Source organism: Archocentrus centrarchus, chromosome 1 (genome assembly GCF_007364275.1).
Source record: "Archocentrus centrarchus isolate MPI-CPG fArcCen1 chromosome 1, fArcCen1, whole genome shotgun sequence".
Classification (NCBI taxonomy): domain Eukaryota; kingdom Metazoa; phylum Chordata; class Actinopteri; order Cichliformes; family Cichlidae; genus Archocentrus; species Archocentrus centrarchus.
The window spans coordinates 27,423,295-27,447,360 of NC_044346.1; the positions used below are offsets into that span (position 1 = coordinate 27,423,295).

At 40.4% G+C, this 24,066-nt stretch overlaps 1 protein-coding gene across 3 annotated transcripts in view; it reads left to right on the forward strand.

Annotated features, from left to right (window-relative positions):
• The first annotated feature begins 2,218 nt into the window (after positions 1-2,218).
• LOC115787502 (cytoplasmic phosphatidylinositol transfer protein 1) overlaps positions 2,219-24,066 on the forward strand; it is a 71,222-nt gene continuing 49,374 nt past the window's right edge. For 2 of the 3 annotated variants that reach the window (XM_030740263.1, XM_030740254.1), the window contains exon 1: positions 2,219-2,494. In XM_030740263.1, the coding sequence (XP_030596123.1) occupies positions 2,447-2,494 (48 nt within the window). In that variant the 5' untranslated portion in view covers positions 2,219-2,446. The remainder of the gene's footprint in view (positions 2,495-24,066) is intronic. The other variant, XM_030740248.1, reaches the window with a different exon arrangement.

Below are 24,066 nucleotides of genomic sequence, written 5' to 3' on the forward strand. Positions count from 1 at the left end.
TATGGAAGATTATAATAATAGTTCCTAAACTCTTAAGGCCAAATGTTTGGTCAAGTGAGCTAACCATCCTGACTTCTTCTCCTCAGAGATGTTGTGAAACCTGTGTGTGTTTTAATGGGTGGATTACAGTTTGTTTACATCCCAATGAAAGACCAACATCAGTAGCTACAGTCTGTAAATAGACGTTTTTGTTGTGCTGGCTCTGTAGTATTCATTGTGAAAAAAGTTTGTCCGAAATTGTAAGGGCCAAGGAAGGCAACTGAAACCAACAAACTAACTGTATTTAGCTTGTCCTTAGTTCATCTCCAGCTGTCTAAAGCCATCCTGACTTAGGACGCATTACAAACCCCAAAGCATCCTAAAATGCTGCAGGGTCTGATACTGTCAGCGTGCTCCCATGATACTTGCCCTGCACTGCGGACTGCTAAAACTATCTAAAACTTATGTGTTAAATGTGCGTGCATATGTGCTAAATGTGTTTGTGTGGCCGCGAAGCAAAAGGAGAGACAGCACTATGTAGACGTGTGAGAAGCAGGCGGGGGGGGGAAGGGGTGCAGCAGTGAGCTGATGTTTCCTGTGCTGTGGTTGGGTCGACCGTTGTTTGCACCGAGCCGCTTCGTATTTCAGCCGGCCAAGCAGAGGAAGGAAGGAGCGGTCCAGACTGCTGTTAAATGCTTAGATTTTCCGATTCCCCTACGAGCTGTTTTTATAAGTATGCGTGGGTCGGGGCTACAGAGAGCCTCATTCTTATCCGACTGAAGGACTTGTTTAAACCCTAACTCTGAAGACAGAGTCCAAATTTGAATTTCCTATGTGCTGAAGACTGTCTCACAAACACTGCTTTAAGAAGCACAGGTTTTACTCGTCAGTAATTTAGATATTTACTTCTAGCGGTCTCCCCAACAGAGCGCTGTACAGCCAGCCCGCGTACGGCAATGCCACATCCGGTGAAATATTTTTTTCAAAATAATAGTCCGACTGATCACACCTTAACGGAAATAAAATGCAACCTGCTAAAATCTTGTATACTCACTTTTCTTTCTTTCTTTTTTTTTTTAAACAATACAGTAAAGACCTTTTCTTTTAGTTTGGTGTCTTGATGGTGAAAATAAGGTGTCTTTGTGGCTAAATAGGTGCAGTGCAATTAAGAAATGTACCTTTGTGTCTTTCTTTGTTACCTCCAAATTCCCAGGTCAGTTCGACCAGTATTTGATTCCCATACATAGCCATGTGATATCAAACTTGTATTAATTGTTTGCAGTTTCATTAAAAAACAGATTTAATAAGCAACCACACAATATAAACAAATTTAGACTAACCATTAAAGACATAAGCCTGAGAGAAGTATAGAGGTTAGAATGAGTTGCACTGTGTCTTTCTGGATCTAGAGAAAGCACATGAGAGGAACAACCTGGGTTGAGAGGAACTGTGGTCCTGCATGAGGAAGTCAGGAGTGGGTGGTGCAGGACATGCATAAGAACAGTGAGACAAAGATTAGGTGTGCGGTAGGAGTGACAAGGTGGGGGAGGGATTACATAAGGGATCAGCTCTGAGAGCCTTTTTGTTTGCAGTGGTGATGGACAGGTTGACAGATGGGGTTAGGCAAGAGTCTCCATGGACAATGATGTTTACAGATGACACTGATATATAGTCAGAGAAGATAGCAGGTGGAAGAGAGCCAGGAGAGGTGGAGGTATTCTCTGGAGAGATGAGGAATGAAAGTCAGCAGAACAAGACAGAATACATGAGTGTGAATATGAGGGACTCAAGTGTAACAGTGAAGATGCAAAGAGAAGGGGTAGTGAAGATGTTAGGGATAGGGTGATATGGAGGCAGATGATTCACTATGATGATCCCTAATGAGCAGCCAAAAGAAGAAGAAGAAGAAGAAGCCTTGCACAGGTCAAAATGTTGATATGACACTGTCGTGGTGCAAATTCTTAAAAAAAAAAAAAAAAAATACCATCAAACCCCAAATTAAGTGTTCTTCTTTTTCCAAGTTTCTGCAACTTGGAATGCAGGATAAAGAGTTAGATAAAAAATAGTCCAAACAACGACATTTGTATGTATATATTTTTTTATGTATATTTTTTAGAAAATAGGATTGCTTACAATTGCCGTCGCACATGTTTGCGCTTATTTTAAAGGTTCAAATTCTGGCACTTCCGATTGTGTTTGGCGTCGCTCGCTTTAAATTGACGCATCAGTGCGCTGGGGAGGGAACAACCCAGAACCGAGTTCACGTCTCCTCTCACGTTCTGTGTTCGGTGTCCGCCGGTTCAGATGAAAGAACTCAGCCGTAACTCGGGGAGCGTTTTATAAGTCGGGCTAACCATCACACACGTCTCCAGATTGTACACACATCCCGTCGGGCGGCGGAGGGAACGTTTACTCGGCTGGTTTGACACATTGTGAATAAACAGAAAAGACGCGTAGAGGGGGGAAGATGCTGATGAAGGAGTACAGGATATGCATGCCCCTCACAGTAGAGGAGGTAAGTTTTCTGCGACTTGATTTTATTACTATTTTTTAAAATCACGAGTGGGCTTCAGTTCTTTTCAAACGACCTTAGCGGCTAACGATGTGGGTTTGTTGTCCCAGACATGTGGCAGGAGGTCATGTGAATTGAGAAATGCATTCAGATTAACTTGCAGCACTTCACTGAGGACGAGTCCGTTATCTCTCTTTATGTCTACTTCTCTGCCTCTATCACCACTTTTTTTTGCCCAATAACGCGTAGCAGCACAAAGAACTCCAATAATCCTGTCTTAGAGAACAAACAGGAGGCTTTACATCACGAACTGCTTCCGTCAAATAAAACAAAAAACATAAAACAAAACAATTATAGACCTGATTGTTTGATCAGCTGGTGTAGAATTGTATCCAGTGGGACCGGTATGAGCTGATCAGCGCTCTGGATGACATACTATACCTCTTACGGACACACACTCTCACTTGCTCACATGCAGGCAATTACATGCATATTGCATTGCATTAATGTAGCGGTGCACACGATGAGAGTAACACAATGCAGAGCAGGGGTCGACACACTAATAACTGCTCGCACATGCCGCACACATTGATACCAGAAAGAATGGTCCATTGTCTTGCATTCAACCTATTTGTCTATTTGGTCTCATGACATAGTCTAAAATTAGAAGGTGAAGACGATCACTCTCTTGTCCTGGCATGCTTGTTGTACAGCACAGCAGCACCTTTTTCAATTGTCACCCAGGCCTTTGTTTTCTTATCCATTCCCATCCCTCTTGCTGTTGTGATGTGCGGGTGTAGTTGTTGCTTGTCTTATGGCTGAGGGCTGGTATAGTCACGTGGAACAATGCCCTCCACTGACTCTTGTCATTCCGGACTTTAAGAGTAAAATTCACAGGAGACTTGGTCATCTCTTGGTGAGGGGGTAAAACTTGAAGCAGATAATCAGACCGCATCAAACTTATTATAATAGGAAAAAAGGAAAAATGAAGGTGGAAAAATATATTTTCAGATTTCTTCTGGGGGAACTTATTAATTCATATTTTCCTTATTTCACTCTCAGATTCATACATTGATGTGGTGCTTGATTTCCACTACCGCAAACTTGTGTAACCCCTCTTGTGTAACTCTAAATGACTGCATCAAGTTTATACCTGTTTTCCAAAAGCTTTCACTGGAAATTTCAGAGGTTATAAGGAAATCGCTGACTAGAGTGGTGGGGAAAGAGGATTTCTCACTGAAGTGGAATTATACGCATTCCCCATTTGCAGTACAGGCTGACAAGATTTTACATTTACCGGGAAAGTCTTGCGACATGGAATAAGTTCATTTTTCCTCTCATGGTCACCAGTAAGTCTGCTGGTAGCACTTTTCTCAGCACAAGCCACGAATGAGGCTTCACACCACCGATTCATGTAGAGACCTGCGGTTAAAAGGGAGAACTCATTTTTTTTACACGAGGGTGTTACAGGGGCAGGGTGCTCATGCCTGTGTTCTTGAATACCTTTGTGGTGTGTGTGTGTTAGCATCCTGTAGGCATTTTGCATTCACACATGCATTTTTTCCCCTCCCTTCAGTAAAGCAGCCTTTCCTGTGCACATGTTTTAAAGTGAGAGGAGCAGCGAGCGCTTTCTTGTCACGTCCGTTCATCTTGTGAACAGATGGTAGTTATGAGAATCAAGAAGAGTGTAATTAAAGGCTCAATCTGTGATCACATCGAACACGGGGGTTACCCTGCCTCGAAAAATTCAAAGCACAACACTGGATGCTGCTGTTTTTTTCCAGAATTGACAAGTTTGTTGATACATGGTAACACCTGACAACAACGTAACCTAAGTTGTTATGTGTATGCTGAGCCAATAACATTTTCATTTTCAAATGGTTACATTTAAAAATAATGTGTGCACTTTTGACCTGGCCTGCTTGGCATCTGCTGTTTTAACTTCCTGTCACTATTTTTTTCTCTTCCTCTGTAATGTAGGTTAGACCCAACTAAGAAATGCACATGCAAACTCTTGATTAACTTAACCCCCCCCCCCCCCCCCCCCCCCCCCCTAAAAAAAAAAAAACAAAAACCAAAAAAACCTGCTGATTACTGTCAAGCTGTAAGATCCTAATGGAGGTTTGTTTAAAGATACTTAATTGTGCTCTTAGAAATGTGCTGAAATTTAAAGTGTAGTGTGTATGTAGCTAGAAATACAGAAAGAATTGTGCGGACCAGAACACTAAAACAACACTGAAGCTTTTATAATGTACTCAGAATGTAATATTTAAAATGGGGGGATAGAGACATTAGTCTTACTTTTCAGCAAACAAGGAGAGTGGTCATTCATTACTGCTCACAGGGGCCGTGCGCTTTGTTTCTTTTTTTCTTTGTGAAGATAAAGCCCCGTTTGGATGAAACACAGGAAGCGGGGCACCATTGTTTGCTGACAGTCCTGTTATAGAAAGGACCTTCCTTAATGATCTGGGAGGAACATATTTGGCTGTAGTTTGGCCTGTTTGTTCTTATTATTCTTATCAAGTCTGCGCACATTGAGCTGAATGTCGTCCCTTCACTCCTGAAAGTCCAAAGTTTCCTGCTGGTCCAAAGGGATACGATGGAGGGATTAAGATAATGAAAGAAAGAAGGGTAGAGTGGACAGATGATGCATAAGGATACACTGCTTTGTGTTGACTGTTGATGCGCTGAACAGAAGGGAAAGGATGGCAGAGAGGACGAGAAGAGAGGAGAGGAGCAGAATGGGGGGTAATGCGGGAAGTTCTGGGATTTTTTTTTTTTTCTTTTTTCTTATAAGTTTCCTGGGGTCACAAACCAATAAAGTGTACGTACGTGCAGTCAGATTCTGAGCCTTGGGAACATGTAAGGTCACCTCTCTCTGTGCGTTGTCTCTGGGAAGAGATGACTGTCTGCTGCTTGCTGTGTTGCGTCACTCGAGCCCTACTACTGAGGTTGGACTTGCTATCCGTGCTGTGTTTATACAAATTTAACAAACCCCATGCACACTGAAGGAATCATTTAGCAATACCAGAGCATATGAGCTGTTCTGTGAACCTCAGTTCTTTGTCCTCTTAATCATCTGTTGCCTGTCTGGGTGTGTTCCTGACGTGTTTACTGCTGTAGCCTTTTTCCATCCGTATGCTGCTTTTCTTATTCTTTAAAGAAAAGCTAATAAATAATTTTCTTCCTGTTCTATTTAGAGTTGAGACCAGAAAAAAACAAACGCACCCACACACACGAAGGGCTGCTTATTATTTTAAAAGACCACACTAACATTTTGCTTTGCTTAATTTAAATGTTTACCTCTTGTTTGTGTAAAATATAAAATAATGCGTTAAAAAAAAAAAGTATAAGCACAACACATTGTGGTCTTGCATGAGATTATTTTCATCTGGTCTGGTCTAATCTTTTAACCACAAGCTTGTCTGGCTGGCAGCAGAGAAAGTCACAACTCTAGGCCAAGAAATAGTCGTAGACATTACCAGCCGGCTGGTTCCCCGTGCTAGCTGGGCCTCAACTAGAGATTTCACTCTTTATGCTCAGCTAAACTAGCTGCTGATTCTCTTGTAGATGTCAGACTGTTATAGTCCTAGCTTCCTTTTCAGTGAGTTGTCACTTCACAGACCGGGCTAAGATGAGAAGGGACAGATGTGACTGAAAAGCAGCTGAGATTCAAATGTTATAGCAAAATACAAAAATGAATTGCCAGAGAAAGTGTTCTTCATCTTTCTGGCTCTTCATTCAGATTTATACCAGAGTTTAGCCTCAAAATGATTCCCAGTGGCTTCCTTGGATTAGTTTTTCAAATGATGCTGGGCTTAAGAAATCTTGCTTAGGCAGGTTCTAAATTTTCCATTCGTGATTTACACACCTGTGAGCTCTAAATCTAAAATAAACCAGATTTACAGCACCTGAGGTGTGTACTGTGAAGCAGGATTAGTGGCAGGGTTTTACTCTGGGTTTTCAGCCTTGTGGAGGTGACTTACCTTATTTGGTTACATTGCCATAGTAACTCATTCTATAGAACTAACCTGCTTTGGGACGGTTTATGTGGGGTTAATGAGGGATCGACACATGAAAATACATCATAGTGACCAATTAGTTCTCTGGAAAATAGCATCTATTGTTGTGTGTATTTTAATGCTGATTTGTAATACAGACTGATCCCCTGTATAATGCCAGGACAAACTATGGCTTTTGTCAGGAATAGCCATAGAAAGAAAAATAAACTTTTTGGAAGACAAGAGCATCATGATAGTAGAGGAGATTAAAGCCAGCCACTGTGTATTAGTCAGTGGACTGAATAGCCGGTGAACAAACAAAGCGAAACATGCAGCTTGAACAAGGTGGGGCAGAAAGAGAGAACAGTATTCATCACAGGCTTGGACTCATATGCATCCCAAGTGGCAATATTGTTAGATTCAGAGAAAAGCCTCAAACTCATTTCAGCCTCAAATTTAGATTTTTTTTTTGAGTAAGTATTAATCTGTTTTGGAATTGCAATTGCAAAAGTTTCTACTTATGTTAAAGGCTTGCGAGACTCATTGTACACTGCTCAAAAAATTAAATTAACACTTTGAAAAGACATCAGAACTTAATGGGGAAAAAAATCATGCGGGATATCTATACTGATATGGACTGTATATTGTGTTAGGAACGGATGCCACATCAAAAGGATAGAAATGAAAATTATCAGTCTGCAACCTACAGCTGAGTTAAAGAACACCCTGAAAATCAAGGTGAAAAAATATTGCAGCAGTTCATTGCAGCAACTCAAAATGGTACTCAGTATTTGTATGGCCTCCATGTGTTCGTATGCATGCCTGATGTCGTTGGGGCATACTCCTAATAAGACAGTGGATGGTGTCCTGGGGGGATCTCTTCCAAGACCAGGCCATTACCGAGCAGTCTGAAGTGCATCCTGGAGGTGTCGGAGGGACCAAAACATAATGTCCCAGAGGTTTTCTATTGGATTTAGGTCAGGCGAGCATGGGGGCCAGTCAGTGGTATGAATTCCTACATCCTCCAGGAACTATCTGAATACTCTCACCTCATGAGGCTGGACATTGTTGTGCACTAGGAGGAACCCGGGACCACCCACTACACCAGTGTAGGGTCTGACAGTGGGTCCAAGGATTTCATCCTGATACCTAATGGCAGTCAGGGTGCTGTGCATTCCTGCATGGATATGCCTCACCAGACCATCACTGACCCCACCACCAAACCATTCATGTTGAACGATGTTACAGGCAGCATATCATTCTACATAGCTTCTCCAGACCCTTTTATGTCTGTCACATGTGCTCAGGGTAAACCTGCTCTCATCTGTAAAAATCACAGGGCACCAGTGGTGGACCTATCAGTTCTGGTATTCTATGGCAAATGCCAGTCAGGCTCCACGGTGCCAGCAGTGAGCACAGGGCCCTCTAGAGGACATCAGGCCCTCAGGCCACCCTCATGAAGTCTGATTCTGATTGATTGTTTGCTGCTGGAGGTTATTTTATTGTGCTCATCCTGTTCCTTCTTACACAAAGAAGCAGATAGGAGTCCTGCTAATGGTTTAAGGACCTTCCACGACCCTGTTCGGCTGCCTGTCTCCTGGAATCTCCTTCATGCTCTTGAGACTGTGCTGGGAGACAGAGCAAACCTTCTGGCAATGGCACATATTGATGTGCCATCCTGGAGGAGTTGGACTACCTGTGCAATGTCTGTAGGGTCCAGCTATCGCCTCATGCTGCCAGTAGTGAGACTGAGACTCTAAATGCGAAACTAGTGAAAAAACAGTCAGAAAAGATGAGGAAGGGAAAAAAACTGTCAGTGACCTTCTCCTGTAAAAGCGTTCCTGTTTTGGGGGTTGTCTCATTGTTGCCCCTCTAGTGTTAATTTCATTAACACCAAAGCAGCTGAAACTGATTAACAACCCCCTCTGGTACTTAACTGACCAGATCCATAGTCCCGAAGTTTAATTGACTTGATGCCACACTCTGATTTAAAAAAAAATGTTCCTTTTAATTTTTTTTAAACAGTGTAGATTGCACTCTCCTAGCGAATGAAAAGATTTGCTCATATTAACTTTAATTTTGTCAGTGTAATAAGAACAGCCAGGATGACTCGGTGTAACTCAAGACTTTGAAGCAGTTCACTCACAGCATAGCTTCTCTGTTTGAGTATTGGTTTAAAGTTCCATCTCAGAAGATTTACATGTAACACTAACCAGACCCACTTAGTCAAGAAATAATAATTTTCTTTTTAAAGTGCCTTGGAAATAAGTCTGCTCTCTTCTCCTGAAAGCCACTTCATCAGCCACTGTGGTGCTCAACCATTCATCAGCCACCTCTCTATCCTTTCCAGGAATGGATAGAAGGACACAGATGGATGTACTTGTCCTTCCGCTCTTTCTGACTGTTGTATATCTTTTTCTTCTGCAGAAGCTCTCACTTGCACCTCACTGTCTTTGTGTGATATGTACTTTTGTCCAACCTTTGGCTAACCTGAGTTTCTGTGTGGCACCAGCAGCACAGTTGCTTGAGATGGTAGTCTTGGTGTGAATCTAAAGTTTTCATTACAAGTACAATTTCACACTGTAATAGCTTCATCTGTGTCTTGAAAAGAGCACTGGAGAATCTATTAGAGTTGTGGTCAGATGTAGACCTAGACTGTATCATTTGAATAAGGTTGTCACGAGAGCACATGATGTTTTCAGGAGAAAACAAAACCGAAGCAGGGCCTCACTGCAGAAGGTCAGCCTCTTCTTTTTTTCCCCCCCTCATTAACTGTAGTGACTCAGAGGATAATGACATTCAGCAGAGGACAGTGAAAAACACACCCTCTCAAAACTGAATTAACTGAATATCCATGAGTTTTTAGTCTGTGTGGTGTAGTTGATAGACAGTCATACCCTTTGGCTGAATGCCTGTTTGATGGGGTGTTAGTGCTGGCAATAACTGAAGGATTATAACAGCATCTGATTGTGAAATACTGTAATCTGCTCAAAGACTTGAGCTGGGATAACATCTTTTTTGGAAAAAGGTTGACATATTCACAGGAAATCCAGAGGCATATCTCATTATTGACCACCATGTTTATCATTTGGAGGCAGTGATAAAGCCACATTTTGCAGAAAATGCTTGTTTAGGAGCTAGAGATGGACTGATGTATAAAAGGGTGACTGTATAAATGGGAAGGCTTAGGGTTGGCTGCTTGAATGAATGTCTGGATGAATGCCTCCAAGGACATGTAGGTTGCTTGCTCACCCAACATTTTTCAAGGTATTCATATGTTTGCAACTGTCAGTTTTGCTTAAATTCATTAAAGAAGATGCTTATCATGATATAGCATGCCTGCACACTTGCCAAAAACCCACATACCTTGCTGTAGTGTCATTTAGGGTTGAACACCTGGTTTGCTTCTACACAGCTGATATTCATATTGTTGTCTAAAAGCAACTTTGTTACAGAAGTGCAGTTAGCATCTGTTAGCTGTATTGTGGCAGAGCTTTACAAAGTGCTCTAATATGATTAGAACAGCTGAGTCATTTTGTGGTTTTTGCCATGAGGGAGCATCTGTCATAGATGCACATAGAAGTGTTCATATTGTACAGACATTGTAGCAGTCCTCATGCTTGGCAATTTGAACCATTTCACGTAACATGAGCTTCCATCGCTTGAGGTACTCAGTGAATTTTATCTCAGTAATATTTTCACAAGGCTAGTAAAACGTTACACGTGTTGGCAATATTGTCGCTTTCCCCTGGATATCAAATTTATGTTGGATTTAAAAAAAAAAAAAAAAAGGATGTGCCTCTTTAACTTGATTGGCTGCTATTGTCAAGTGGTACTTTGTCCCAGAGCAAACGTTTATGACACTAGCAGTTAACTTCCTTGTGTCCACAGGATGAAAAGTAGAAAATCTATAAGAACAAATGTGCTGTAGGTCAGTGAAGACAGCAAGGCTTCTTTGCACATGAATCAATTTGTTTTTTTTAGGCAAGGTAATTCAAGCAGACAGTCTCCTTGGAGGACTGTGTGTTCCTGTGCTTAGAATGGATGATGTAATAAAGTATAATATAAAGTTGTGTAAAGTGAGTGATACCTGTAGGGAACTTCTCTTTTATCTCTGTTCTGAGATCAGTAAGGTGGAAGTTTGAGTTCTTGCTTCATTACCTGCTTCCATTTGGCTGTCATCCGTAGTATATTAATATGACCTAAAGATGACCCGAAAGCTCCGAGATATCCTAGTATCAAAATGGGATATCTTTTGAATATATTTGATTCAAAAGCAGAGCTCATTCATTCAGAATATTATTTTTCTCAATTCACTGTTAGATCCATCCTACCCACTCCAGAGTTTGTTTGGGAAACGGGGCCTGTTGGATGCTCTTTATTTTGTTGGTTTCACGGTAAGGTGCAAGACCTTTTTGCCATCTGGTATACATGACAATGCTATGATTCAATCAGCATCTCATTTACTGCCATTTACTCTTCTAGAGGAAACCATCATGGGTTGTGATGGACCATTATCCTCGGATGAAGACTATTCTCATTTCCTAAATGGTTGTGTGTGTGTGTGTGTTCGTGTGCCAGTGTGCTAGTGTATCTGGATTGTATTGGCACAAAGGCTGTTTCATAATATAAGAGCTGCATGATATCATCATGCAACACTGGCATACTTTAGGATGAAATGAGTGTATCTGTGTTTCTGTTTTTGTTTTGTTTTTAACAGTACACACATAATCATTGCAATCTCTTCATGTGCTCTTCAGTGACCTGTGCTTTATAGCAGCATCAAGCACTCCAGCCCTGAGATCCTCATACAAGACTGATGATGAGCTCAAAAAGAGGGACAGTAGTTCCCAGCATTTTGAATAAGAGTGAAAACCCAATTCTAAGCTTATTTGAAGCTTAAATAAAATGAAAAACATTCAGATTCCATTAGGAATATCACTTAATCATTTTTTGTTGTTGTTCCCATAAAGTCAAATAAAAATAAGTAATAGAGTTAAATGAGTGCAGCGCATGGTCTTTTTGATCAAGCTTTGGCATAAAGCAGCCTTGTGTCACTATGAGGAGAAAAGAGTTCTTCCACTGCATTAACAAATCACAGGAGGGATAAGAGACATTTTCTACTGGCAGCCACAGTTTGAAGGCGGCTGCTAAATCTGTAAAGTGTGGCTATAAATAGAGACAAAGCAGCTGATTCTTTACACCAAAGCAACTTTTCTTGCTGTGTTCAATTTGGGAAATGTCACTGAAAATGCTTACTGTTTGCTGCTTTGAGTGCATATGCTAATGCCGTGTCTTGGAGATGCTTTAAAAAAAAAAAAAAAGAAAAAAAAAGCATGCTGAGATTAGAGTAAAATGTAAACGTCCTATTTACTGTCACTGCTCTCCACTCTGCCATAAGAGTTTAAAGGATTGCTTTTCTATTTGGCCCTTAGTGTAATTGTGAATACTCCCTTGTATAAAATCACCAAAATATGTACAAATATGATACAAGGCTGAGAGGCTAGATAGAAGATGAGTGTAAGTTAATACAATTATGTGCGAGATAAAGCTTCACAGCCTCTTTATAGCACTTGACATTATAGACATTCATTTGCTGTACTCAGTTTAACACCTACAAGTGGATTTGCGCACATTTCTTTGTTTATTGAGAGAGATTTCACAGGGGTGTGGTTGAAGAGAGTTTGCAGGAAGGATGACAGGAATTACATGGAATGGTCTGCCTGCATGGGTTTTCTTCCATTACGCAGTGACATGTGGAGTGATTAGTCAGTGCCAGTGGCAGACAGCAAGGGCATCAGAGAAGTAATGCTTCACAAATTAAGGATGATAGGCGAGTTGATGATGATGATGTAGTGTTATAATATGCATGATGTGTACTACTAATAAAGTGCGGAGGCATTGCAAAAGCAAATCTAGTCACATGGAGTGTGTAAATTGATCACTGTGAGGTTTTCTCCCAGGGCATAGATGTGCATACATATAGTGACAGTAAAGAATCACATGTAGCAGCTGACCCATGTAAAGATTTTTTTATTTTTTTGTCTCTTTTTATTAGGGGTGGGCAATATAGCCTCAAAATTACATCCCAATGTTTCAGAAAAAAATTGTCATAATGATATTTAGACCAAACAATTATTGAACAGCATTTTGTTGATGCTTGCTGGTCGCAGCATTGAGTAGTAAGTAAACTTCAAGTGAACTGCTGTCATTGATACTGTCAGTGTGAATCCACTGGAACAAGATACCAGTGGATACTGCAATAGTAGTGACACAGCATTATATCCAGTGACTCAGCATAAGTCAAATGTAAGCACAAAAGTAGCCTAGGCAGTGTTTTGCCTGAAAATCTTAACTAAAACATTGCTTAACACTTTAGTTTAACAATAACTGAAGTAACTTAACCTGGTAACTCTAAAGGAGCTTGCACATCACATATTAAACCTGAAAACTATATTCTACCTGGGATGTCCTATCTTGGGTCGAGTTTTTAAGCAGCTGCTCAGAGCCCTGCTTTTCACCATGTAACCACATCAGTAATTTCCATCCACCGTTTCCTCTTCCTGTCAGATGGGGTACAGCCATTGACGATTGGTTGAGTCATTTGTTTGCATTTGGGTTACACATCACAAGCTCCTAGTATCTCCTCCTTTGTAGCTTGATTGTAATCTACGCTGCGTTTTTGCCCAAGTTTCTTTCCACTTTTAGCGCGAACAGATTTCTTGCAAATTTTGCAGAGTATTGTGCTTTGTTGGAGGCTGTAGCTCGCGTTTTAGGTAGTAAAGCATTGTCGGAGGCTGAGACAGCTCTTGCTCCCAGACATGCCTGGGCTTATGCCGTTATTGTGCACAGTAGGAAATGTAAATGCATGACATCTGTGTTGCAATGATGTTGCAATATAACATTTTTATATCAAATAAAAATTTATCCTGGTATTATCACAGAAAATATGATATTGCACAGCTCTGCTTTTTATACTTTGGGCGCAGCAGAGAAGTCTGTCAAGCTTCAAGAGCTTCTCTGAAAGACGACTCAAAAGGCTTTTTTACAATATGTGGTGTCCTGGTTTTTGTATAGATTATTAATACATATTAAGTCAAACAGTTTATTTCATTAGCAAATAATCTGTTCGTTTTCTCAATTAAGTTCTGAAAGCTGTGGAAAATTCCCATTAATTGTTTTTTCTACCCTCAATATTATGCCATTTAATGTCCTGTTTTTTTTTTTCTTACATCAGTGCCAAAATGTCCCCTGTCATTCAAAAGCAAGCTATCGACTTTGTATCTCACACTGTTATGTTAAGGCGATATGAGTGAATGGGTGATTAAAATTGATTCACTGAACTAGCACTGTTAGTCATATCGCCCACAACTCACTTATGTCTGCAGCTGTCAGTGGGGTTCTGCTCTCCACAGCAACCCCTGCATTTCCCAGTGATGGCTTTAACCAAGCTCGTGCACACTCTATTATTTATCTTGCCACAACCGAATTTCCACATCGCCTTTTGTGTTTTATGAATTTTATGAATTATTAAGTAGATTTCTGCCAAAAGCAGAGGGGTAGGTGTGGTTGGGTGGGTGGAAGGGGGTGGGGGGTGGGGGGGGGTGCTAACACGATAAACACAGTAAACACATCACTTCTGTCTGAGTAAAGTGTTGGAAATTACAACACTTGAAATGTATACAGCATGAGAAAATAGGTGCTTTCTAATTACTGGCACTGTTAAGATTTCAAAGGTGATTTGCTTTCCCTTTTAGGTAGTTTCTCTGTGTATTTTGTAGTGCTGCGTGGTACTAAACCCAGTTATGTGATGCTGATCTAACAATATGCTATTAACAGAATATTATCTCAGTGTACTATGGAACAAGCGTTTACTTATGCAACAGTTAAGTTTTTGAAATGGCTGATTTTGGTTGTTTATAACATGCCAACATCAAGTTGCTGTTACATATGTAATTTGTCTGTTTGTATAAAGTAATATACTATCTGGGAAGGTTACTTCTATTGATTTTTGGCTTTTGCTTTTGGATTTGAATCTGCTCACGGTCCTCTGAATATGTACAAACACACTTTAACAACTCAAATATAGACTTTGCACTTGTGTTGTGATATTGTGATTATTGAGCCTACATTTACACAAAACCGTAAACTGGAGTCGGTTGTTTTTGTTATGACCTATTACAGCATAGACTGGCATTCGGCTGCAAGAGAGCACAAAATAAAAATGATGCATTGTACAACATGTTAACTCGTGTTTTTAATCACTTCCCTTTTGATCCCTCTGGTCAGCCTACAGTGTGGGCTTCTTTTGAGATGCTATCAGTATTATCACAGGTTCCACATAAATACGATGAGGTTCTCCAATCTTGATTTAGGCTTATATCTTCATTACTCAAGCAAATGCCACGTTGATAATGCTAGTACTTCAGTATGAAAATGGTTTTAAAGTGGCCTTGTGTTTATTTGGATACACTGAGTGTGACTGGCTATCTACTGTGTTCTGTGTGTGCTCTGTCCTGATTAGGTCTTTGGCCTTTCTCTCTGACTAGCCTTTAGCTCTAGAGTCTATGAAGAGTGAGTTGCCATCTGATTTAATTTAATGTGCTGGTGGTCCTTTTTCACCGTCTGTAGTTTCACATTGTGTGTGTGTGTGTGTGTGTGTGTGTGTGTGTGTGTGTGTGTGTGTGTGTGTGTGTGTGTGTATTTTGTATTTGTGTACGTGTATACATGCACAGAGCTGATGTCCTGTTCACAACCTGTACTTGTACAGTAGCTGCTGGTCCCTGCTGTCTCTCCACAGAGAGACTTTGAGCAGCAGAAGAGGAGGAGGCATTGCAGAGAAATAGAAAATTTAAATCTGGAACTCTTTTTTTTTTTTTTTCCTTCCCCCTCTTTTCCTGCCTTTTTTTTCCCATTAGTGTGTGAAGAGGCGAGAAGGAAAGACTTACCAAGATGGGGTTAGGGTATTAAGATGGAGATGGAGGTTCAGTAGAGGCTTTCATTTGGTAAAATGCATGCAAATAAGAAGAAGGAGGGGAAGGAAAAAAAGGTAGACTAAGAGGATGTGAAGGCTGAGTATTCCCATGAAATATAGAGAAGGAAGGATGGGTTTAAAAAGAGTCATCTTTGGTTTAGTGCTGCTTGCTACTACACGATGCCACTGAAATCGTAACAGATTTAAGAGTGTTTTAAGAGTATAATGTGTGTTTTGTGCTTTTTTTTTTTTTTTTGCTTTTGTCCAGGTAAACTTACTTCAGTTGCTTTGCTATCTACTGAAACAGGTCAGGTCCTCAGGTGCGTCAATGCAAAATGCATTTGGCATTAATATAGTTATGATTCATATGAGAATCTATTTTGTACTCGCTTTCAGAAAGTTTCAGTTTGGTCCCGCCATGTGTAACTGAGCTGGTTTTATACTCAGGATAAGAATACACTTGCGCACACTGGTCATCATGCTGTTCTAAGCCTGCAGCCCACACACAGGTGCAATGCATCTTTGGAAGAACTATCGTCTCAGCCTACACACGCACATACATACACACACGCAAATGAGACAGGCTATAGATAGCTATATGCTGACACGCTTCATTATCATCTCTCGTTTCTATGGTAACCAGCACCATCCATCCCTACCATTACCCTGATAGCGGGCTGGATTATAGTGATTATGGTGTAAGGCTATCCCTAGGATAACTGCCAAATAATGAGGCAGTTGAATAAGTCTTACTTTACCTCAAATTTGGGATTTAGCACCAATCACTTGCTTGCAGTGTATTTTCTGTGTTTCAGCTTAGATACCTTAATGCCAGGGTTAATTGGCTCTGCTTTTTTTTTTTTTTTAAAAGCATTTAAGTTATGTTTTGGCAGGGTGTATTTTCATATTCGATAAATCCAGCACATGCAAACAAATTGAGCAAATTTAAATGTACCATGAAATGTCATGAGCTTCTTTTGCTTTTCTGGCAACAAACAGACAATGCATGATGACGGAGCCCCAGTGGGGAAAGGAAATGAGGCTTCCAAGTGGTTTTAAATATGTGTGAAAACTGTTAATAGGAACATTGGGCTAATAAGATACATTAAGCAATCTAATTTTTGTGCTAAAATGCTTTTGTGCTTGGTGGGAGTCATCTTGCTTGTGATAAACTGGCAGAAACACTATAAGCATCCAAAGTGTTATACTGACTGATTGACACTGCCATACACAGACATTTTTTTACTTGCAAAAGATGTTGCTTCATTAAAACTTGAAATGCCACAGGACTAAAATGATCTTTTTCTGCCACCGTTCAGGTGCACACTTAGATCTTGTCAACTTGAAAATGAGCCAGGTCCTAGTAGGCTGAGTACAAGATTTTTAAGGGAGTGCTGTGTTCTACTAACCTGGGTTAGATGTAAGGCCAGTATTTCCCCTGGCACCTCCACATGAAGGAATTCTGATGAAGGAACACCAAGATCACTCACTGAATGAAGCCAATAAACTTCATGTCTTATCTTAATGGGTTCACAATGACGCTCAGTCATTCTCTGTGAGAGACTGTGTGAGTGAAGGTGAGAGGGGGCTAAATTATTTTCCACACCAAGGTACAGTTCCCCACATGATTGTAAAGGTAGGTCATGTTTTGAACTCCTTTGAAAAAGAAGAGTTAGTATTGATTTCTTCCCTCACTGGAGCGTGTGTGTGTGTGGCATCTGTGTGTGTATTTTCCCTTATTTTAGTGTCCTCTTCAACTGAGTCAGCCGTGACCATGGCTGATTTGCTGTGTGATTTAGAGGATTAGGGAGCGAAAATGCCAGCTAAGATGTATTGACTGGAGTGTGTGTGTATGTGTGTGTGTGTGTGTGTGTGTGTGTGTGTGTGTGTGTGCGTGTGCACATACATGGAAGCTACATACTGCAGAGGAGAGGACAAGAGGAATAATGTTTGGAGGAGCAAGAAGAGAGATGTGCTTATCTAATCATTTAGATAACAGAAGGGTTGATCACATTGATAGTTGGCAGTCAGCTTGTAGGAAAGTACAAAAGGAAATCGATGTTTTTAATTAGACAGTGAGCACATTGCTTCTCTGTGAAGTTTTATATAAAAAAACAGATAAATGTTTGTGTGTGTGTGTGTATGTATATATATATATATATATATATATATATATATATATATATATATATATAAATTTTTGTCATCCTGATTGTGTTTTAAACAGTTTGTTTCTTTTGCACTTTTTGAAACACTTACCAATGAGAGTGCAGGATACTGTTTGACATATGAGCTGGTAGCAAATACATTAGCAGTGACCACCTGTCAGCTTCAAAGTGATGCACAATGAATGAATTGCTTTCAGTGTGGAAAAAGCTGAAGTTCCTACCTGTCCGTCATTATAGTTGCATCCACTCTTGAAGCGAATCACACCAATTTGATGACCAGAGAAAGTGAATGATATTTGGCAACTTCAGATGAATATGGGCGAAATAACCACTCAAAGTGAGCGAAACTTTAGATAAACTTTCCTAAACTAAAGTTGCATCCACACTGGAAGTGATTTAAGGCATCGTGGTGATCAGACTATAGAAAATGAAAGACGCATGGTGACTAAAATAATTGCTGGCAAGGCCAAGTGGGCGGGACTCGAGATGAACTTTGCTCACATTCCAGGTGAACAACGGAAGCAACTATTAGTGAGAGCACATGATGCCGCTGATTGACATGTGGCCTCGTAGTATATACAAAACGGCATTACCTGGAGCCTTGAATGTCCACAAGTGACCAGGCGTCAGCTTGAAAGTGAAGTGCAACAAGCGACTCACTTCCAGCAGGAATACCATACACTCTTATAAAGAATCAAAAGTAATATTTTATGAAAACCAGAAGTGATACAGTACACACCACTGTATAGTGCACATGTTGGTGGTTTCAGTTCAAATCGGAATATATGTCACTATGAACATCCGAAGGTGGGAAAGCCAGTCAGTTAAAAAAGGAGGGAAAAAAAAAAAAATTCAACATTAAGTATCTTCCATGTTTGCTTTGTTTGTTTGCTTTGTTTGCAAAGTTGTCTGTGTTTCAGACAGCTGCTATTTGTAATTGCTGGTGTATAAAAATGACATAATGCTGTTTTAAGTTGTCTCCTGTGTGCGCTTCATTTTCATACTTTCCTATACAGCCATCCTCGGTGTAGTGGTGGAAATTGGGGGGGTAGTGGGGAAGTGTGATTTGTATGCCCAAGTCCCTCTCTGTTCATTTGATGTAATTGGTGCAAGCAATCCAAGTGTGCATCTCATAAAGACTACCTTCCCTCCATCACCGTTCACCCTGCTTTCACTTTCCAGGTTTTACAGCCCCAGAAAGACAAACAGGGGGCAGATGTGCAGGCTGTTTAAATAGACCTAAAGAGGCCTTAAAAAGCAGGTTACTTAACTGTGGCTCTTGTTAAAGTAGGGTTGCCCCTTATGGCCCCTTAGAAATTCCAGAAACTCCTCTGTCACTGTCATTTGTTCTCAGTTTGGCTTATTTTCTCTTTTCATAACGTCACTTCTAGTACACCAGTCATCTGTCTGCCGCCATTACTAAGGAAATATAATTGAGGAAACATTGTTAGAAGCAGAGAAGCAATTGATCTGAGACAAACTTAGAATACACAAACCAACATATACGTAATACCCACGCAGTCCAAACACAAATGCAAGTGTGAACTTCTAATACTGATTGAACATCAAGCCAGCAGTGTGGGAAGTGTAGACTTCTACTACACAGAGTAAGGCTGCTAGGTAAAGGTTTATATGGTATGTGTCACATCATTCATCTATTTTTGCACAGCCGTTTCCAGTTCTTGGCGCTTGAAGTCTCTGTGATTTCAGTTCTGAGCCTTTTTCCAGAACTTATAGAGGTTATGTGGACTCGCCGACTCCTGGGATGATTCATCTCATATTGATCAGCCTGTGCTAATTTTTTACTCTCGCTCGTTGCTTTCTGGCCCCGAAGAGTAGTGTTTGTTTAGTGCTAACACATCTGCTGATCACTTCCCACACATTTCTTTTCTCGGTGTGCACGCTCGTATGTGTTTGTATGTGTATGACTCACTCTCATCCCACATCTTTCTCTCCAAAGGACAACCCCTTTTCAAAGTCCAGCATCACAATCCCGGAATTCAACAGAGAGGAAAGAAAAGGAATTTTAAAATACTATCTTTTAAATATCTTTCACATCAACCTGTTTCTTAAACTTGTATCACAGTGACAAGAAAAGAAGAAATAACACCAGCAATGACAAAACAACAGTAGCATATTACTGAGTGTTCTACATGCATTATTCCTGCAGAGCTGGATTCTATTTGTGGTGCTTTCTTAAAAGAATGTATAAATAATACAGGCAGGTCCACGTTGTTATAACTAAACAACAGAGAAATAATGAGCTGCCTCTCTGTGAGGATGGCAACTGAACTGTGTTGGGGAGCAGTTAACGGCAGTAGTCTTTGTTCTGCCCTGCAGTCTTTGTGAGCTCAGCGTAGCGGCACATGAGCCAGTTCTTTGCTTGCCGCAGATTCTGGTTAAAATGACCCTCCAACTTGCAGAACAAATACTATTGTTTGCTTGCTGCAGTCCCAGATGATTAACTCCCATTTTGGGAGAAGAGCCACAACAGTGACTGATCAGCCTGCCAGTAGGGAAACACAAGAGGGTAAGGGCTGGGACTAAGTGATGAGGATTTGGCTTTGCTCTTTTATCTCCAGTTGGAAGAAACAATTAATAACATTTTTATTTATTTATTTTAGCAATTTACCTTGTGGTGTGGTAGCATCGTCAAGTTCCTCCTGAATCTGATCTTCTTAATCACAAAGTATAATGTGAGGTATTGTATAACACAGTAATTTCTGCCAAAAGCTGTTTTGTCTATGTTGAGGATACTGGTTCTAACACCATTTTGAGATGTGCAAAGGCAATAAAATTGAGTGAATTTAACCTCACTCTGAGGCACAAATGCCTTGCACTGTGATTATAAAGATACGGGTCTGTCTTTTCTCTAACTCCAAACATTTTCCAACTTCCTTCCCCTTTGCACCCCCATTGATGTTAATGCAAACAGCTACACACAGCCAAACATGCCAAACCCACATGCTCACACATGCTGGCTGGGAATCAACAGTGCAGATACTTTGGAAAAAGCTGAGTAATTTCCTTGAAATACAGGGGGAAGAGAAGCATTGCTGCTGGACTGTTTTGGCCTTAATAGGGCTTTGACGTCAGTGGGAGGGGAAACTGTGTATGTGTGTATTTCTGAAAACTAGACCCAAAAGGCCTTAGTAGATGACTACTTATTCTTTTGTTACTGTTGCCAGTATGCTTGACAAGCACTTGACAAGCATTGTTGTGAGTGTATTGTGCAGCATTCCAAAAGTGTTAAAAAAAATTACGAATTAAGCACTTGGAACTGCAAATGTAAAGTTAATGATGTGAAGTATTTTGCTAGTATGTAGTAGAGTTTCATTATAATGTAATAAAACTCATGTAGCAGTCACATTTTTTTTGTCTGTTGAACACATTGAGAAGTTTAGTTTAGTCATTTGGTAACCTTACACTGATATGAGCTATCTTGTCTACCTAAATAATAAGTTTCTTTTCACAGACTGTGTCATGAATGTGTGTAAAAAAAAAAAGGAAAAAAAAGAAGCAAATTTGCAGTGTATCTGCAGAGGATGACGCAACCAGTTGGTTATGGTAGTTGGAACTGTTCCAGAGGGCTGAACCGTATGCTGAGGCTAAACGTCAAGCTTCCTTCTGTCTTTGTTTTTACTGGGCGGTTTCTCTGCTCAGTGTGACGACGTGGAGAAGGGGGAAAAAAGAGAGCACAGCCAAAAAAAAAAAAAGAGGAATTCATGAGGAGGAAGAAACAAGGCAAAAATGGAACGATAAAACTCACAGTGGTTCTAAGTTTAAAATTGGAAAAGAATGTTTGGAGTCAGTTTCTTTTTTTTGTAGGAAGCTGTTAGTGCTTCACTAAGTGTAGGTTTCTACCATGGGCTTGATTACTTGGAAAGTGATCAACCCCTCTTTAAAATCTTAAACGTGCTTTCAGATGCCTAAACTCAGCCTGGTGTGTGTGTGTGTGTGTGTGTGTGTGTGTGTGTGTGTGTGTGTGTGTGTGTGTGTACTGGCAGCTCTTCTTGTGAAATGACTTGGTTTTTGCATTTGCACAACATGCTCGCCTCATGATTGGGATTGGATTAAGTTTGTGGGCTGTGGGTTTTGAGAAAAGGGAAGTGATGCTGCAAAGTTCAGAACAATAACTATAAGGTGTGTCTGCCAAAAGATCATATTCACCATGGGGCACTCCTGTCCAGGACACAAAAATTAATTGGAGAGATGAGTTACAGTACCAGTCAAAAGTTTGGACGCACTCACCCATTGTCAGAACGTTTGACTGGTACTGTACATGCATACTTGTTTACAGGTGGCTTGTGGTTATTGGTCTGTGGTCACTCAAAAGTTGAAACAATGGCCACAAGGCCTTGAATTTATGAAGCTGTCATGGATCAGCTGTGTGGCAGGCAGGAAGGAGGACCCCAACGCAGGATACGCCAGACAGGTAGGATATAACTTGGCTTTATTAGTCAGAGCTAACAAAAGGCACGAACAAAATCAAACTCCAGAAAACAGGGAAAACTGACAGAGGCACACAGCACGGGGAAACAAAGCGCTAGACGAAGACAAGACGACGACGTGACAACAGGCGCTGAAAACACGGGACTTAAATACACAGGAGGATAACGAGGGAAGTGGAAGCAGCCGGGAACACAGGTGACGCTAACTACAAGGACAAGACCAGGGGAAGCAAAACTGAACACAACACAGACTGGATGACTATCAACATAAAACAGGAAGTAACTTACATAGTACACACCGACTTGACACCTGACGATATTGACACAGAGGGATAACAGGCACCAGCAGAACAGAACACAGGGAGACAGAAACAACGAAACCATAATAAAACAGAACTATATAACAAAATGTAAAACACTGGGCCACCGGCCCAGGACCATGACAGAAGCCACAGATTCAGCATCATGGAAAATCACTCATGGGCACACATGAGGGTGGGTGTAGACATTGAATTGCCTTTAGGGGTATAAAGCTCTTATGCAATTTTGAGAGCGTGAGTTTGTTTTTGTTTACTCACACACTATCAGCTATTAATGTGACCTAGAAAAATTAGTTATAGTTAATGACTAGGGACATTTGTAAACCTGTTTAAACAAGACAGTGATTACTACAAGAGACATTATTTTTATTATTGATCACATTGTCAGTTGATAGCAAAATGTGGGAAATTAATCTCTTTGTGGTTAAAAAAAAAAAATTCTTAGGAGTGCCTTTTGTTAAGACCAAATAGAGATGACAGACCAAGCCTGTATTTTGCTGGCCATTTGTGGAAACAGCAGTTTGATGTTGTAGTTCACATGTAATCACCTGATATTTAAAAAAAAAAAAAAAAAAAAAAAAATATTGCCACAAAATTCACAAATTCAAAGTGTGCATACTCGAGGGTGTACATATTGCACATGAGAGACGGAACAGGTTGTTACCTGGTCCATCTTTTTTTTTTTTTTTTTTTTAAATGAAATATTTAGACTAGTTAACTGTATGTTTCTTATGCTCTGCCTCCCGTGTGTTTTTGACCTTGAAACAATGACCACTGTTAGCAACACTGTTATGGAAACATGACAAGCTTGACAGAAAAAAAAAAAAACAGACAGAAGGTCAAGGGCAGTAGACAGAAGGCTTTTAAGTCAGTCATCATGCTTTACCAGCGGTTGTTTGTGAGACCTTTTTGCTGCTGAAGAATCAAATGGCTTCATGAGTCAGCTTCTTTCTGTTTGCTGGCCCAACAAAGCAGAGAGTCTTAAAAATGCCAAAAATAGTGGTTGATGCTGGTATGGGCCTTGTTGTTGTTGTTGTTGTTGTTGTTTTTTTTAATAGTTCCTGTTATAATAGACAGAGAAGAGTTCAAGTACTGGAACATAAAATTTGGTCAGTAGTTCTGGAGGTGCACCAAAAGAGATACTGATATCTGAACCAGGCTTCCTGTTTGTGTAGTAGACTCAGTAGACACACACACAAAACCCCCCAATTGTGTTGCGTTTCACTTTCTAGGTGAAATATGAGGCTTCATTACACTTGATTTTATGCTATGTTGGCTCTCTAAGAGCATCTATATGCTGCAACTGAAGTACCTCTCCATGGGTCTAGTGCTGTAAACTTCTTCTTCAAACATCTCTTTATACTCTACTATACTGTACAATTGCTTGCATCAAGAAATCAACTAGATGTGTGGAGCTGAATAAGTTGTGTTTTTTTTTTTTGTTTGTTTGTTTTTTCCCCCAATGCTTGCATCAATTTTTGTATGTGCAAATAAATGTACAGCGAGTTTGTCTGAAAGTATTTCCATTTGAATCTGTTTTGCACTTTGCTCGTCTTGCCTTTGTGCTTGTGGTCATCTGTGACAGCTAACACATTTTCCTGGTTGCCAATCATGTCATGTGAAGTGTGCTGTTTCAGTGATTACCCCCCACTTTGAATGCT